Source organism: Neofelis nebulosa, chromosome 3 (genome assembly GCF_028018385.1).
Source record: "Neofelis nebulosa isolate mNeoNeb1 chromosome 3, mNeoNeb1.pri, whole genome shotgun sequence".
In the NCBI taxonomy this organism is placed as follows: Eukaryota; Metazoa; Chordata; class Mammalia; order Carnivora; family Felidae; genus Neofelis; species Neofelis nebulosa.
In genome coordinates, this window is record NC_080784.1 from 142,778,544 (window position 1) to 142,794,414 (window position 15,871).

The window sequence follows — 15,871 nt, forward strand, 5'->3', positions numbered from 1 at the left end:
TGTTAAGTAGAAACTATAAACTGTCTTCCCCAATTAATGTCATGTCATTCATTAAAAAGGTAATTTGAAAGAAACAGAAACTGGATATGGACTGTTTTCTAAATGTCACAGAGTAAAACAGAGAACATAAAAGTATGTAGAAACTCCTAATTATTGTGCTGCATGTTCTGGAAAACCAAATCTAAATGTTGAAAGGTATTAACACCACCTCAATATATTCATCAGAAATCCTGAACACCTATTTCTTATTAAACTTACAATTAAAATTTTTCTTTTGTTTATAAGGTGTTTCTTTTGTTGTTGTTCTCACTTGTGTGCATGTTTAAATTTTTTTTATGTTTATTCATTTTTGAAAGACATAGAGCACAAGCAGGGGTGGGGCGGAGAGAGAGGGGGACACAGAATCTGAAGCAGGCTCCAGGCTCTGAGCTGTCAGCACAGAGCCCGATGTGGGGCTTGAACTCACGAACCGCGAGATCATGACCTGAGCCAAAGTCAGATGCTCAACTGACTGAGCCACCCAGGCGCCCCACTTGTGTGCATATTAAATGTTTAAATGGTAGCAATGATGTTATTACATATATGTAACTTGCCTGAGTGAAAAATACAAGGAAAAGAATGCAAGAACATGGCTGACAGTTACCTTGAATATAGTAAACAAAACCTTTACCTTCTAAGAAGGCATTATTTCTTCTAATATATTTCTCGTTTCTATCATCAAACTCTTTTTTTTTTTCCACTATGAACACACACACAAATCCATTTATGCCAAAGTGGGATCTTATTCTATCCTAGTATCTTCGACAGTGTTAACTGGGGAATTACTTGGAAAATATTACTACAGATATTTATTGCTGGCAATAACAGTATTTAAATTCTAAATTAAAATTAAAGGAAAAAAGAAGAAAAGAGTAATTTGTCACCAAATTACTGTGACAAGTACAAAATCAGTAATACTTTTTAAACACAGCTAAAAAAAAAAAAAGCACGTATAAACTTAGGAAAACACAGGATTTTTAAGCAAAAGCGGAGTATAAAAATATCTTTGAATGTATTTTAAATACATAAAAAGGAGAGAGATGTGATACATGAATTGTTTTCAATGGTATCCAACAATAAAGATAAGAAGAAACAGTTATGGTTCTACTATGTAAATCAGCATTTTTCTACATTGGCAAAAAGCACAACTGAACATCCCAATGGAAAGAATGACATCAGGAAGACTAGAATGGCAAAGGTAAAAATAATTTTCTATTTTCTATAACTAACACCTAATTCTTACTTTGGCTTTATATTAAGAAAATGTTTTTTGTTATTTTTATTATCGTTGTTCTTATGTGTATTTTTTAGTGATAATGATGATGTTACATATGTAACTTGCCTGGGTGAGAAATGAAAGGAACAGAACCAAAAGGATCTTCTGGAGGATGGTTATGTGGAGCAGAAAGTGGGTCTACATTCTTATCTGAGGATGCTCTCTCCTCGAGCCTGTCTGTAAAAATAAGATGAAACAAAAAATAAAATAAAATAAAAACGGTCTTTAAATTAAAAAAAAAATGGTAACAGTATAAATAAAATGAAACACAGCAACAGCCTTTTTGAAAAATATTAGATTCAGAGTTCATTTTTATAAGTATTAGGGGGTAAGTCCTGAGCTTAATAGATACTTGTTGCTACAAGGCAAGCTTAACAATATCCTCTCACTGCTAAATATCACAAACACAATTAACCTAATAAATAACTTAGTTTGGTTTATTTAAATACCCAGTTGTCTTCAACTTGTAACATACTGGACCTGAACTAAAACCCAGCTTACTAAAAAGAGACACATCTGGCAGACTTCCTCCAAACATACATATGGGAAAAATATTGCAAACGGCTATTTATTCATAAGATAGGTAAATCTTATTTCTCAATAGCAATAATTTATTACATTACTGTTCATTTCTCATATTACTTTGTAGTTATTTTATCATTCACATATACACAGAAAGATACAGATATTCCTCTATTAAATTAAAAGCCTTAATGACAGAGTATATTATTTTATCCAATAGATATCTGTGATCTAGTATGTGCCAGGCACTATTCTAGACAATGGGCAGGCAACATCAAACAAAATGAAGGGTCTTGCCTTCTTGGAGTTTATATGCTGGCATGGAAAAACAAACAAACAAAAAAAGCAATAAGCATAATGAGAAATATATAGAGCATGTTAAAAATAAAGCCGTAGAGAAAAGTGCAGTGTGGGGTAAAAAGAATTAAGGGTGTGGGCACAAGTGACAGTAATAAATAGACTCATAAGTAGCAGGTGAGAAAAGACTCGAAGGAGGCAGGGAGGGGATACCTGGGGAAGGACACACCAGACAGGGGAAACGCGAGAGCAAAGGCTCTGACTCTTGTAGGGGCAGGCTTGTCCCCTAACTCCCTAGTAGTGATTGTCTTGCCCTGCTCTTAAACTGCGGATCACAGGCACTTGATCAGCTGGGAACTTCTCAATTTTTGTAAGTTGTCTCCCTATCCTCTGATTCTTAGCAATCAAGCGTATACTATTAGGAACGCATTCTGTTTTTTCAGGCATTTTAAGCATTCCTAGGACTATACCCTTCATGTTTAAAAAACCCTATGGATAAATTCTGCGGGTCTCATTTGAGTCCTAAGACATTGCAGGGTACGCAAAGAAAATCCAAATATAATTAGACGTTCCTAAAAATGAAGTATAACTTCAGAATGAAGCAAAAAGCTCCAAGTGAAAGCACCCTAGGACAGTGCTTCTCAAAAGTGCATTCCAGTGAGCTGGGATTTATTAAAATTCAGATTCTGATTGGAGAGTTCTGGGATGGGTTCTGAGACTCTGCACTTCAACAAGCTCCCAGGTGATGCAATACTACTGGTCCAGGGAGCACACTCAGGAAGGCAAGCCCTACAGTCGACAATATCCTAACTATACTTAATTATTGCTATGGAGAATTCTTTAAATACCCTTATGAGAATGGATACAATTATCAGCTTTTATGGCTAAACTAACTCTGCAATATCCACCTGAAACTTTGGGTTGACTAAAATTTTACTTGAAATTTCACTGGTAATATAATAATAAATATTTTGTGAAGACAACAAACTGACCATTGATTTATGCACAAACTAAAAGTTCCAAAACTTAAGAGTTACTTTTCAAATCCAATACTGCAGTGGATAACAATGAAAATTCTGGTACAGAAAAGAAAAGGACAAAGGAAAAGAGGAAGTGGGAAAGGACAGATGAAAGAGACTATCTCAGAGTGACAGCCACAGCATAACAATATCCAAGATCCCTCATTCTTGAAAATCAAGACAGTATATGCAAGTACTTAGGTCTAAACTAGGACCAAACTTCCTTTCTAAACCACTTGCATTGTAAGTGCTAGGATTCCTGTATAAAATGTAGTTACCTGGGCCTTACCACAAACTTAATGAATCAGATTATCTGAGCAGGAGTTTGAGAATCTACACTTTAATGTGCTCTCCAGGTTTATAAACCAGTACTGTACCAATGGTTCCCAGCACATAAAAATGCAAAGTTACCACTAAGGTTCTTTGAATCCTCATGCACTGGTATATTATCTCCATCAATCTATGGCAAATTCACATAAATGTATAAACAGCACCATGTAGTTATGACAAGAGTACAAACATTATCGTGTAGGGATAAACCAGTATTTTTTATACAGTGAGTCTCATAGTTTAAAATATGGAGACACTCTTATATGCAAAGTTCATTTATCCAATTATTTCAAAACAGAAATCAGAATAAATTCACTATAAAATGAATCATGTTCTCACTGTTCCATAAAACACAGAATCAATTTTTCCATGGAGGAACTTTTTTTTTTTTAAATCATTTAAATTTCTGAAGTTCACTGGATAGGGGCACCTGGGTGGCTCAGTCAGTTAAGTGTTCGACTCTTGATTTCAGCTCAGGTCATGATCTTGTGGTTCGTGAGACTGAGGCCCACATTAGGCTCTGTGCTGACAGAGCACAGCCTACTTGGGATTCTCTCCCTCTCTCTCTCTGCCCTTCCCTGCTCACACATTCTCTCTTTCTCTCAAAATAAACATTAAAATATTAATTAAAAAAAAAGTTCACAGAATAATCTAGATCTCAGGGTACAAAATACAAATAAATACATATATTAATTTTTTTAATTATTAATTACCTATAATTAAAAGCTAATGAAAAGGTATACAGGAATACTTTTCAAATACACAGTCACCCCTAAATGAATTTAAATCCATTTTCAAATAATTGGTGCACATTAGAGCAAAACTTGAGCTTGATTTGCCCAATATTAAGAAACTTACCTCCTCCTGCCTTCCCAAAAGAATTATGGAGGTGAATAAAGACATATCTTTTCAGGATTTTTAATTGATACAGATGGCAAAAATACAGGATTTAAAAATCCTAGAATCAAAGTATATTCCACAACATCATCAGAAAATTAATATACCCTGATAAGTTAACTCAGCAGCTTATATGGATAATGGACTGAATAGCCAAAAAGTTAATGAATAAATTTTACAAGTACAGTCTTCACCTGATACTTCTGAAACTACTCAAATATATTTGAAAATTTCTGTTATTCTGCACTGAAGAAACAGCCATAAATGTGAATTTGCTTAAAATGGTAAGAGTTAGTATTTTACAACAAACTAATACAGATGTTTACATCTATATCCCTCCATGGCTTCGCAGGAAAAAAAGAACACATTCGGTGGAATGTGCAAAGCAGCCATAGTCTGTGGTTTCTTCTCTTCTTCCTTTTAGTTATTGTAACACGGTTTTAAACAGAAACAAACAATTGCCATCAACAAAAATAATATTCCATTAAGTATTACTTTTAATTAACATGCAGAGCTACACAACTATTTGAACAAATGCAAGTTAAAAATTTTCCCAAAGCAAACACCTGTATTCTAATTAGTGTTTAATGTATTAAATTTTATCACAGATTTCTAAAGTTTACATGCTAATCTGGATATTTTGGTACAAAAGACAAAGAAAAATACAAGTTTAAGCTTTAAAAAATGTCACTGATATCAGCTTTATTCATGATGCTTAATTTTAATTTAATGTTTTGATTTTAAGTAGGAACAGACAAAAAATTCTGAACCATAAATAATATTCAGTTACACTGAAAGCAAAAGCAAGAATCTGGTCTATTTTATATGTTAAATCCCTTTGCCAACTGGTATATGGAATCAACAACTGTTTTCTTTATTGTTTTTTTTTTTAATTTTTATTTACTTTTTGAGGGAGAGAGAGAACGAGCGAGCGAGCACGAGCAGAGGAGGGGCAGAGAGAGAGGGAGACACAGAATCTGAAGCAGGCTCCAGGCTCTGAGCTGTCAGCACAGAGCCCGACACGGGGCTCAAACTCACAGATCGTGAGATCATGACCTGAGCTGAAGTCGGATGCTCAACAGACTGAGCCACCCAGGTGCCCCGACAACTGTATTCTTTCATTAAAGGTCACTAAAAAAGTTTTTGTTACCAACTACTAATATTTTAGAATTCTGGTATATAAAAAATATATGATTCTTAAATCACCTTTGGATAATACACACAAGTAAAATATTTCCTAGACAGAATTATCCTTTTTTTAAAAAATAAATAACCATGTACCATCTTAAAAATAAAACCTCAGATGGCAATGTATTACTCTGAACAATCATTACATGGGCAATGCCTATATACAGGTATTCAGTTTCTCAATGGAAAGCATATCACAAACCAAATACAAATTACTTCAAAAAAAAGTCTGGAAAATAGCTGGTAAAATCTGTGCTGAGAAAAAAGGAAAATTTGCTATTTCAAATGCATCAATAATTTACTTACTATTTTACAAAAAGTTTTTAACAACAAAGAAACCAACTAGTAATGACCAAAATTAATTAACTTTCATTACACTGTTAGCCTTCCACTGAAACTCCTAAGGTTCTGAATGAAATCTTCTATGCAGCAGGGAAATTTAGACCTTGTCAAGTGGATCAAATATTAGATACCTTATTGCTTGTGAGTCAGAGGTGCTAAAGAGGACTGAATATATTACAGTTAAGTAACACTTTGCAAAGAAATCTTTCTAAACTATATTCTATACATTAATGATTTCTTTATAAGCGTTATTAAAGATATTTCACCTTTTTTGAACACCATTATTACAACTATCAATTATTAAGGAAAAGACAGACTTTCTTCTTTTGCTGTCATGTCACTTCTGCTGTTGATGTTGTTTGTGCATAAAGTCCCTTCTAATTTGGTTTTTCTAAACCTGATAGTTTATATATAATTTTTAAATGCTGGTTAAAGGGCAATAACCTCAAGATGGAACCTATGATTTCCACTGAAGATGAGGAAAGGGAGGTAGCATTTATGGAGTGCCCAGACTCTTTCAAGACATTATTTAATTTTCCTGATAACTCTGTGAGGTAAGTATCCTTATACCCAGTTTATAAGCAAGGAAGTGAGACAGCAGTTATGTCCCTTTCCTGAGATTACAACCTAATTAAATGGCATTGCCAAGTATCAGAACCCTCGTATGTTTTCTGGTGCTATACGCCAATTTGAGTGTGGCAGCCCTGTGACAGTGGTTTCAATAGCTCAGGGACCATCTAGGCTCTTTTCCAAATGGCTAACTTGCTCCAAAGTCTGACCTTCAGATAAAGCTCCTCCTGTACTTGCATTTGGAACTTAGTATCTTTCCATAATCAACAGGGCAGTAAAATCTAAACTCTTTGGCATACACGTGTGCACAGATACATACAAAAATTACATGTTATCTGATCTTGAAGCTTGAAAGCAAATAGCTGGTTAAGAGTTTTACATGTTAACCCCAAATTTTATGAAGTTATGTACACATGAATATACTATATGCCATTTTTCCCTAAGTGAAGTAAGTAAAATTTGGCTGTCATTACAAATTCTAAGATGCTCAGAATAACACATTTTTATAAGATAGAGAATACTCTACCCCTTCCATCCACTGATGGAAAAAAAAGGAGGAGTTTTACCCAAAGAAGAGAAAATACTGATTTAGCAAACCCTTAGCTACCATCCTGGGTCAAAACACACTAAAATGAATATTTTAATTTTACCTTTTGCTTTCAAAATAACCCCATAAACTGTATTGATTTGGTTGACCCCTGGGTCTCCCTGCCACTACCCCGAAAGAGATACTTCATTTCCTTCTTTAAAACTTGTCTCTGGGGGATACTCAACATAAAGTATACTAGAAATGCCAAACAAAAACAGTCATGGTTTACAAAAACTTTTTTAATTAAAAGATGTAAGTTTGGTTTTACCAGAGTTGACAAACCTTTATTAAAGGTTCAAAACTCATTTTTATATCTGCATTAATCATCAACTTAATTTTTCATAATCATATAACCAATATGAAGAATACAAATTTAAATCCCAAACAAGTAGTCTTTCATGAATTCAGGGCATTTATAAAAATTTTACATAAAATATGTATCAGTTGGGAAGAAAGCATTTCATCTAATCAGTGTTCTCATAAAGCCAGTTACCTAAAATAAAATAGAAGCTAGGAACTAAAACTAGGGACCATTTGGATCGTCTTTTCACACGCAAAACAGGAAAACACACTTGGACAGGCGTGCACACACACACACACACACACAGGCCTCCAAAACCTGACAATTATCTACAGACTCTAGAGGTTAGCTTCTTGTTCCTATTTTGCAACCTTCTGAAAACATTCCACACACCCACCTTCCAAAAAACAACTTTTCTAAAATACGTGTGGTGAGGCTTGACATATATATTAGGTGATTTAAGAAAAGGTAAGGATTCCAAGTAAAAACATTGAGATATCTGATTTAAAGTGGAAAATAATTTATTTATCTTTTGCCATATCAGGACAACAAAGCAGCCCTTTTATGTCAGGACTCAATGAAAGGGCATCACAAAACATTAACATAATGTAGTAGCCCATGTTTTCTTTCAGGCACTTTCAAAGGGCATTTCAGACCCACAATATCTTCTACTGAGTGTGCAAGAAAACAGAGCTGCAAAATGATTAGTAAGCAAGATACTAATGTCTCCCTTTTCACTTGAACATTAATTTTCCATGTTTTAGAGATATTCTGAATTTAACATTCAAAGTTATGCAGTATTTAAGTGTTAGGAATCAGCATTATTATCAGCAATCTTGGATTTAATAGCTACTATCAAGCAATTGATTTCTAATGCACACAACATAGTTAGATAGTATATATAAAAGAAGATGGCCTGATTTTTGCCCTCAAATGCACAAAAAGAATTTTCTATTTACCACCTCAAAACAGTCTTTGGCCTTGCTGAATTATTATAGAGCCGTTATATTACTGTGAAGCAAAGTAAGCCTTCAAGTGTCCCTTACTTGATCTCAGAAGGTCAAATTCTCTGTCCAACAGTTCCTCTTCTGTTAACTTGGAGAAATTATCCTCTCCAAAAGGATTCCACCCTGACATATCAGGTGGGTTACTGATGTTCTTCTGACTTGTAACATTTGCAACTGCCTCTTTACCAGCAACTGACCTATAGTAATAATTAAGAGAGGGAAAGAAGAAAAAAAAACATTAGAATTAAAAATTCTAAAGTGCCCTAGTTCATACTTTCTAAATACTTAGAAAAGCAGATCCTTTTATTATGATGGAGATGGCAGATTAAGGAGACCACCTGGGATCTGAACCACCCCCATGTGTACCCTTGGGCAGGTTCCTTAACCTCTGTCTCAGCTTCTTTATCTGTAAAACAGGAGTAACTATCTACCCCATAAGGTTACTGAGAAGATTAGTTAATACATATAAAACAAAAAGAACGGTATCTAGAAAAAGAAATCAGCACTCAATAAATATTATGATCATCATAGCAAACAGCCCTAAAGTGACAATCAGTTGCCATGTCAAACAGTAACACTCTAAAATCACTATTGAATATGATCTTATGCCCTGGTTATGTTGAGAACACCACAATAATTTTCCTTTTGACAAAGGCATTCTCTACACAGCTACCAAGAAAAAATGAACTGTTAGGACTGCTTTATGTATTAGCTAGAACTAGATGATGGTTGTTTTCTACTTAATAAATAACTCATGGTATTTAAAGTATCTACATAGCTGGAGCTTGGGACCACTGGTTTTAAGAAAGTTATCTAATAGGCCTTTTGGCTTTTAAAAGAAGGTGAGAATGTAAAGATTTTTTAACGTGACAATCCCTTGGTACCTGTCAGTCACCCCAGCCTGGAAATATACCACAGGTACAAGGCAATGTAACAAAGTTGTCACGTCTGTTTCATAATTCAGGTCCAGATATTCTAACATTGGTAACGGAGGGAGAATCTCCATGCATTTCTAAAAAAGTACCTCAAATTTGCAATGCTTGACTCATCTCCCTAAATACACTCTCCCCTTGGGAGCTTACTTCCACTGCCACCACTCAGATCTTGAAAAGAGAGGGCAAAAGTTGCCCATTTAGTCCCCTAGTCCAAGCCTGTACAGTATAGCTGAGCCAAGAAAGGAATGTGTAAACACTTAACTGAAAGCTAGACAAAAACATAGTAATTTACCAACAAGTAGATAGTCTTTTTTAGTAAATATGACTTAGCTATCTTAAAATCAAATATAATTCAGTTTTGAACTCATAGTGGGAATGCATCAACTGCCAATATCTAAGCCTACCTCCACATGACAGAATCTCATACTAATTCCAAAACTGCCTTCAAGGACTTTCAGAGCCCCTGAAACACAAATCAGAGAGGCTAGAACTCAAACAGAAATAGGCGTTCTCCCTCCTGCCTGCCAATGATCCCTTTGAGAACTTTCTGATTCCCTATCCCTATCCTCCTCTTGATGTTCTTTGGATGATTTCATTGATTCTTCTTGGTAGACTATAAATCAATGAGGCGTGTCACCTTAACCAATGGTTTAAATAGGTGTTAAATACATCTACAAGTTCTTTGACACTCCTCCCTTCAAAGCACAGAATCGAATTACCCTGCCCTTGAATATTGGGTTAGATCTAGTGACTCAATTCCAACAATGAAATATGGCAGAGAAGGACCAGTGTGTCTTCTGAGACTACATCATAAAAGGCATCACAGGTTCTTTCTTGCCCTCTCTTTTGGACCATTTGCTCTTGAACAAACCAGAACAAATAATTCTTTATTCAAAACAGTCTTTGGCTTTGCCAAAAAGAATACTTAAGCAACGTTTTGGAAAGATCCATGTGACAGAGAACGAAGGCCTCCTGCCCTAAGCCATGTTGAGTGAGCCATCTTATGAAAAGATCCTCCAGCACCAGCCAAGCCTTCAGCAGACTGCAACTCCAGGCAAACATCTTAACTGTACCCTCATGAGAGACCCTTCCCTTGACATAAATATAGGGCTAAACCACTCTGAAATTCCTGATCTAAAGAGTGTATGAGATCATAAATGTTTATCATTGTTTTAAAACACTAAATTTGGGGGTAATTTATTATGCAGCAACAACTAATACAACAGGGCAATTTACCATAAAAAGTAAAATAATATATGTGTTGATGTTTATGTCACTATTATTTGAATACATCACTGTAACACTCTCCAATAGCCATACTAAAGATATATCAACACAATGGAAGAGTAGAAATTTTAGCAGATTAAGTGGTAAAGGAAATAATCATGCTAACCAAGATACTGACCTTTCCCTTTGTCTAAGGAACTACCCGGTTTCTTATCTTCTACTCAAACATCTCTTATACACTTAGAGCCAAACATTTAACCCAATTCTCACCTTCTACTGACCTAGTTATAAGCAGGAATATTTGCTTACAGATGACCTTTTAAATTGTTAAGATATTATACTCAACATATCTTTGGTAAAGATTGATATTAAATGGAAATATTAATGAAGTAGCATTAAGGCCCCAAGTGCAACTGGATTGTTCCTCTGGGAAACTAGTGCTCACATTTGCCAAGTATGTAACTGTTTCTACCTATTTAACCATTACCTTTTCCTGCTCCAACCTCCCATCTCCCTCAATACATAATTTCACAGGAGTGGAGTTAAAACGAGTCTTATGCACTTTCACAGATATCCAATTCAATATTTCCCAAACTGGAGTATGCAGAGGATTTTGATGATAAACCAATTTTTTTTTTCCTAAAGTTACACAGAAATTAGGAAAAAAAAAAATTCCCAAACACATCACACCTGTGATTCTATAAACAGTGTCACTGGAGATGAGATTTAAGTAGGCAATGCTATGTGAGCTACAAGTCATAGCTTTCAGCACCCTGCATGCTTACCTGGGCCTCCTATCTTTAGATACTCATCGCCCTTTATAACTGATCAGTTTAGATAGTACACATGCAATGGAACACTAACAAGAACTTTCTCCTACAGATTTTCAATGCAGGACTCTATTCTCATCAGTGGCAAACCTTTGTTTCCAAAGGTTGGCAATCCTTTAGAATACAAAGTATACGTAATATATATGCTATATATACCCACACTCACACACACGATATAACTGACATTTTTTATGCGCATTAACATCAAAAGTAAAAAAAAATTAATATAAATCTCATCAGTATCTTAAACTCAACAATACTCAGGAGAATATCCTATTTTTAATAAAGAATAAAAAAACTATTCCATTCTTATCCCTAGGGGACTTATTTTTTAGGTATATCTTTTTTGTAAATGTAACAGATTAGTACTTATGTTTCATAGATTTTAGTAGTTTTAATATGTTTAAAATGTTTAATATGATTTGTTTTAATGCTATTATTTGCAATAATGCTATTAATTTATTAGAGACAAAAGTGGTGTGTGGTTAAATCAAAAAACTGTAACCAGAGTAGGCAAATAACAAATGGTTTGGCAAATACCAATCTGCATCTTTAAACCAGCCTCTGATCTTATGCCCTGCTCTGCATACTTGTCCTAATTCATGCACCTCAATTTTTAATTTAGGAAAACACTTCAATAAATCCATTTGTTCTCTCTCCCTCTCTCTCTCCCTCTTTCTCTCCTTCTCTGTCTCTCTGTCTCTGTCTCTCTCTCTCTCTCTCTCTCTCACACACACACACACACACACACACACACACACACACACACACACACAGGTTGGGAGGTGTACTACAGCAAACTGTATACTTTATTCCTCTCTTGACATGCTCAGTGATATTTCTCGTGCCCAAATCCTAGCCAAAGCTTACAGATACCTTTTCCCAGCTAATGATCATATCCTTAAATAGTGTTGTAGGAGAACTTCTTTAGTGTTCCAGTAACCAAAGTTCTAACAACTACTTCCTCCTATGTATCCAGAAATACTGGGAAGTATTCATAATGGCCAAGAGATTTTTTCATTACAAAATCCTGAAGCACTCCCCAATTCAAATCTGAGTTTGAAAACATTTATGTCACTGTTCTTTAGTTTACTGTAATGTTTTCAATATGAATTATCCTGGAAAAATAACTACTAACCAATGTATCTGAATACCAAAATGTACAAGGCTGTAGTAACAATAACCTTATACTTCTTATCTTAAAAAAGAACCAAATGACATGTTACTATTTTTTGTACCTCTTTAAATTAAACCAAATTAGGCAATCTGTGGGTAAATATTATCTAATTAATTCAAAGCAATAATATATAAAGAGAAAAAGCTAAATTAACTTGTCTACAAGAATTACTTTTTTAAAATATTAAAGTAGCTTGTCAGGGTTTTGTTTCTATTTACATTATAAAGAATGTCTTAACATATAAGCCCCTAATTTCCTTAGCCTTAAATGCTGCTGGATATTGCCTAAGCCTTACCTTGCAAATAGCAATCAGCAGACTTAACTAATGGAAATGCAAGGAAGGATGGGGATGCCCAGGGACAGAAAGAGAGGACGTGTAAGACAAAAAAGGGGACTTTGCAGAGACATGGACTCTGGAGTACTTCAGGAGCCACATAGTGACTCCACTCCACATGTACACCCACTTCCACAATAATTTCTTTTGCATTCACCGGGAAAAATACTTGCCTATTGGCACTGTAGGAGGAGTCCGCTATAGTTCCAACCTGAGCTGGAAGGGATGAAGTGTAGGAAACTAAGGCCGGTGAGAACTCTTGAGGGGAGGTAAGATACTCAGGAGACGCCTGTTGCTGAGGCTGCTGATGCTGAGCTAGCATTTGTTGCTGCAAGAAAGCCTGCTGGTACTGCTGTATCTGAAACAAGAAACGCCTGTTACACAAAACAGCACTTGCTCCAGGTCACTAAAGCACAGTCAGCATCGCACCTAGTTACTCTGCTCCTTCCTTTTCACGTTGGCAACAAAATCAGAAGCCTGAAAAACAATTTATATATGAAGGAGCAGCTTGCTACTGGAATACCTCAGCAAGATAAAATAAGTCTATTTAAGAAGCTGTTTAACTACATGTATTATGGTGACTATTTTGCAAAATATACAAATATCAGGTCATTACATTTACCCCCGAAACTAATATAATGTTATGTCAATTATACCTCAATTAAAAAAAAAAAAAAAAAAAAAAGCTGTAAAGCCTGGCTCTCTTGGCAGGATTCAAATTCCTCATTTGAATAGTTTAAGAAAAAGACAATGGAGTAGCTTACAGTCACTAGAACAGCAGTTGCTATAAAAAATAAAAAAAAAAGTCACACTATTCTCTGAAGTAAATGCAATTTTCCTTTGGGTTTCTTTGTTTATTCAACAGATATGTGCCAAATGAAAGAGACATACGACAAAAGATCATGGGAAACAGATCATTTCCTTTATACCATGAGATAAGAGAAAAATACCATCAGTCAGTTACAACGTGCCAAATTCAGGTGCTACAGTTCAAACCAATGTAAAACTGCTTTGGAACATACGAATGGCTTTGTTGAAACTGTGTTGGGCACTTGGGTGGTTCAGTCAGTTAAGGGTCCGACTCTTGATTTCAGCACAGGTCACAATCTCACTGTTCATGAGATCAAGCCCTGTGCCAGGAGAGCCTGCTTGAGATTCTTTTTCTCCGCTCCTCCCCCCGCAAAAATAAACTTAAAAATTGGGGCGCCTGGGTGGCGCAGTCGGTTAAGCGTCCGACTTCAGCCAGGTCACGATCTCGCGGTCCGTGAGTTCGAGCCCCGCATCAGGCTCTGGGCTGATGGCTCGGAGCCTGGAGCCTGTTTCCGATTCTGTGTCTCCCTCTCTCTCTGCCCCTCTCCCACCCGTTCATGCTCTGTCTCTCTCTGTCCCAAAAATAAATAAAAAACATTAAAAAAAAAAATTAAAAAAAAAAAAAAAAAAAAACTTAAAAATAAAAAAATAAAACTAAAAAAAAAAAAATGTGTTCATTAACCTACTTGGGTTAATTTTGAATAATTAAATTCTGAATAATACCATTTATACTGTGAATTCCAACACTGGAATGTATTCTTAGAAATTTCTACAAATTATGTAACATTTACCATTGCAGGATACTGTGATGCAGAAGGTTGCGGCTGATACACTGAATGCATTAAAAACTGTTGCTGAAGGGTCTGTTGCTGCTGCATTGCATGTTGATACTACAATGAAAAAACAAAGAAACTCATCAATATTACTTGTGCATTTTTTGTGCCATAGTTGTTTTTTTTTGTTTTGTTTTGCTTTTTTTTTTTAGTACTGATCTTAACATCATAACTATGGGTACTAGTGGTCCAAATACCAAAGTAAAATAGCTACAGTCAGTAAAGGACTATAACTTACACATGCTTATTGGAATTGGGTTTCAAAAGTATCAATGAAACATAACAGATTCAACTAAAACTATTCCCAGCACAGTTTAAGGATGTTTGGAAGAAAACTAAACCCAAACACATTTACTAATTAATGAAAACCCTAGTTTGTGTCCATGACCCATTATAGTAAATTCCTAATCTCCTCCATCTTCCCTTCAATGATATCTTCTGGCCATCCAATGGCACCGTCTACTTAACTATGTTCCGCTCTGGGTCTATCAGTCAAGACCAGAAGATGAGACATCCATGAGAAGTGCCATGCGTTTAATAGGCTCAAAAACATTTCAGAAAAGATGGAAGGATGATTGTGACAAGTCATTAAATTTGAAATAGTTTAGTGAAACTAGAAATTTGTAGGTCCTAACGAGGCAAAGGCAGAATAGAACGTAAGGTCATTTTTTCCTATGTCCCTTCCAACGCTAAATGCCACTCATACACACACACACACACACACACACACACACACACACACACACACTCTCTCACCCTGGCCAAAAAAAAAAAAGCAAAAAGAACAAAATCCCAAGATAATGTTACTTCTGAGAGCCTAAATTATCACCCTTCCAGTAATAACATTATAAATCTGTTTCTCAACTCAAAATATAACCTGAAAAAGATAACATTCACCATAAACAGCCATGTTTATTCATAATGTCCAATGACTGAACATTTTTGGCTTCATAAAGCCATGATTTCAATCTATTTCAACAGAATATTCTTTTTTTAATGTTATTTTTTTAAGTTTATTTATTTTGAGACAGAGAGAGAGAACATGAGCAGGGGGACAGAGAATCCCAAGCAGGCTCCGTGCTGTCAGCGCAGAGTCCGACGCAGGGCTTAAACTCGCAAACCATGAGATCAGGACCTGAGCTGAAACCCAGAGTTGGACGCTTAACCGACTGAGTCAGCCAGGTGCCTCTCAAGAGAATATTCTTAAGAATCCCACAGACTGCAACTAAAATAATCAGGAAATTGGGCAAAGTGTTCACTTGGACCCAGAACTGAAGGTGCCCAGTGTATGAAAGGGAACTCCCTGATACTCAACAGCCACATGACTTTCACAACACTACTCCCGTAT

The 15,871-nt window shown here is 35.5% G+C and overlaps 1 protein-coding gene across 5 annotated transcripts in view; it reads right to left on the reverse strand.

Annotated features, from left to right (window-relative positions):
* Nucleotides 1-15,871, reverse strand: part of BMP2K (BMP2 inducible kinase) — a 131,657-nt gene that overhangs the window by 19,089 nt on the left and 96,697 nt on the right. For 4 of the 5 annotated variants that reach the window (XM_058722156.1, XM_058722155.1, XM_058722153.1 and 1 more), the window contains 4 exons: nt 14,482-14,580; nt 13,054-13,238; nt 8,417-8,574; nt 1,382-1,492 (listed from right to left, as the gene is read on the reverse strand). In XM_058722156.1, coding sequence (XP_058578139.1) covers nt 1,382-1,492; nt 8,417-8,574; nt 13,054-13,238; nt 14,482-14,580 — 553 coding nt within the window. The remainder of the gene's footprint in view (nt 1-1,381; nt 1,493-8,416; nt 8,575-13,053; nt 13,239-14,481; nt 14,581-15,871) is intronic. The other variant, XM_058722154.1, reaches the window with a different exon arrangement.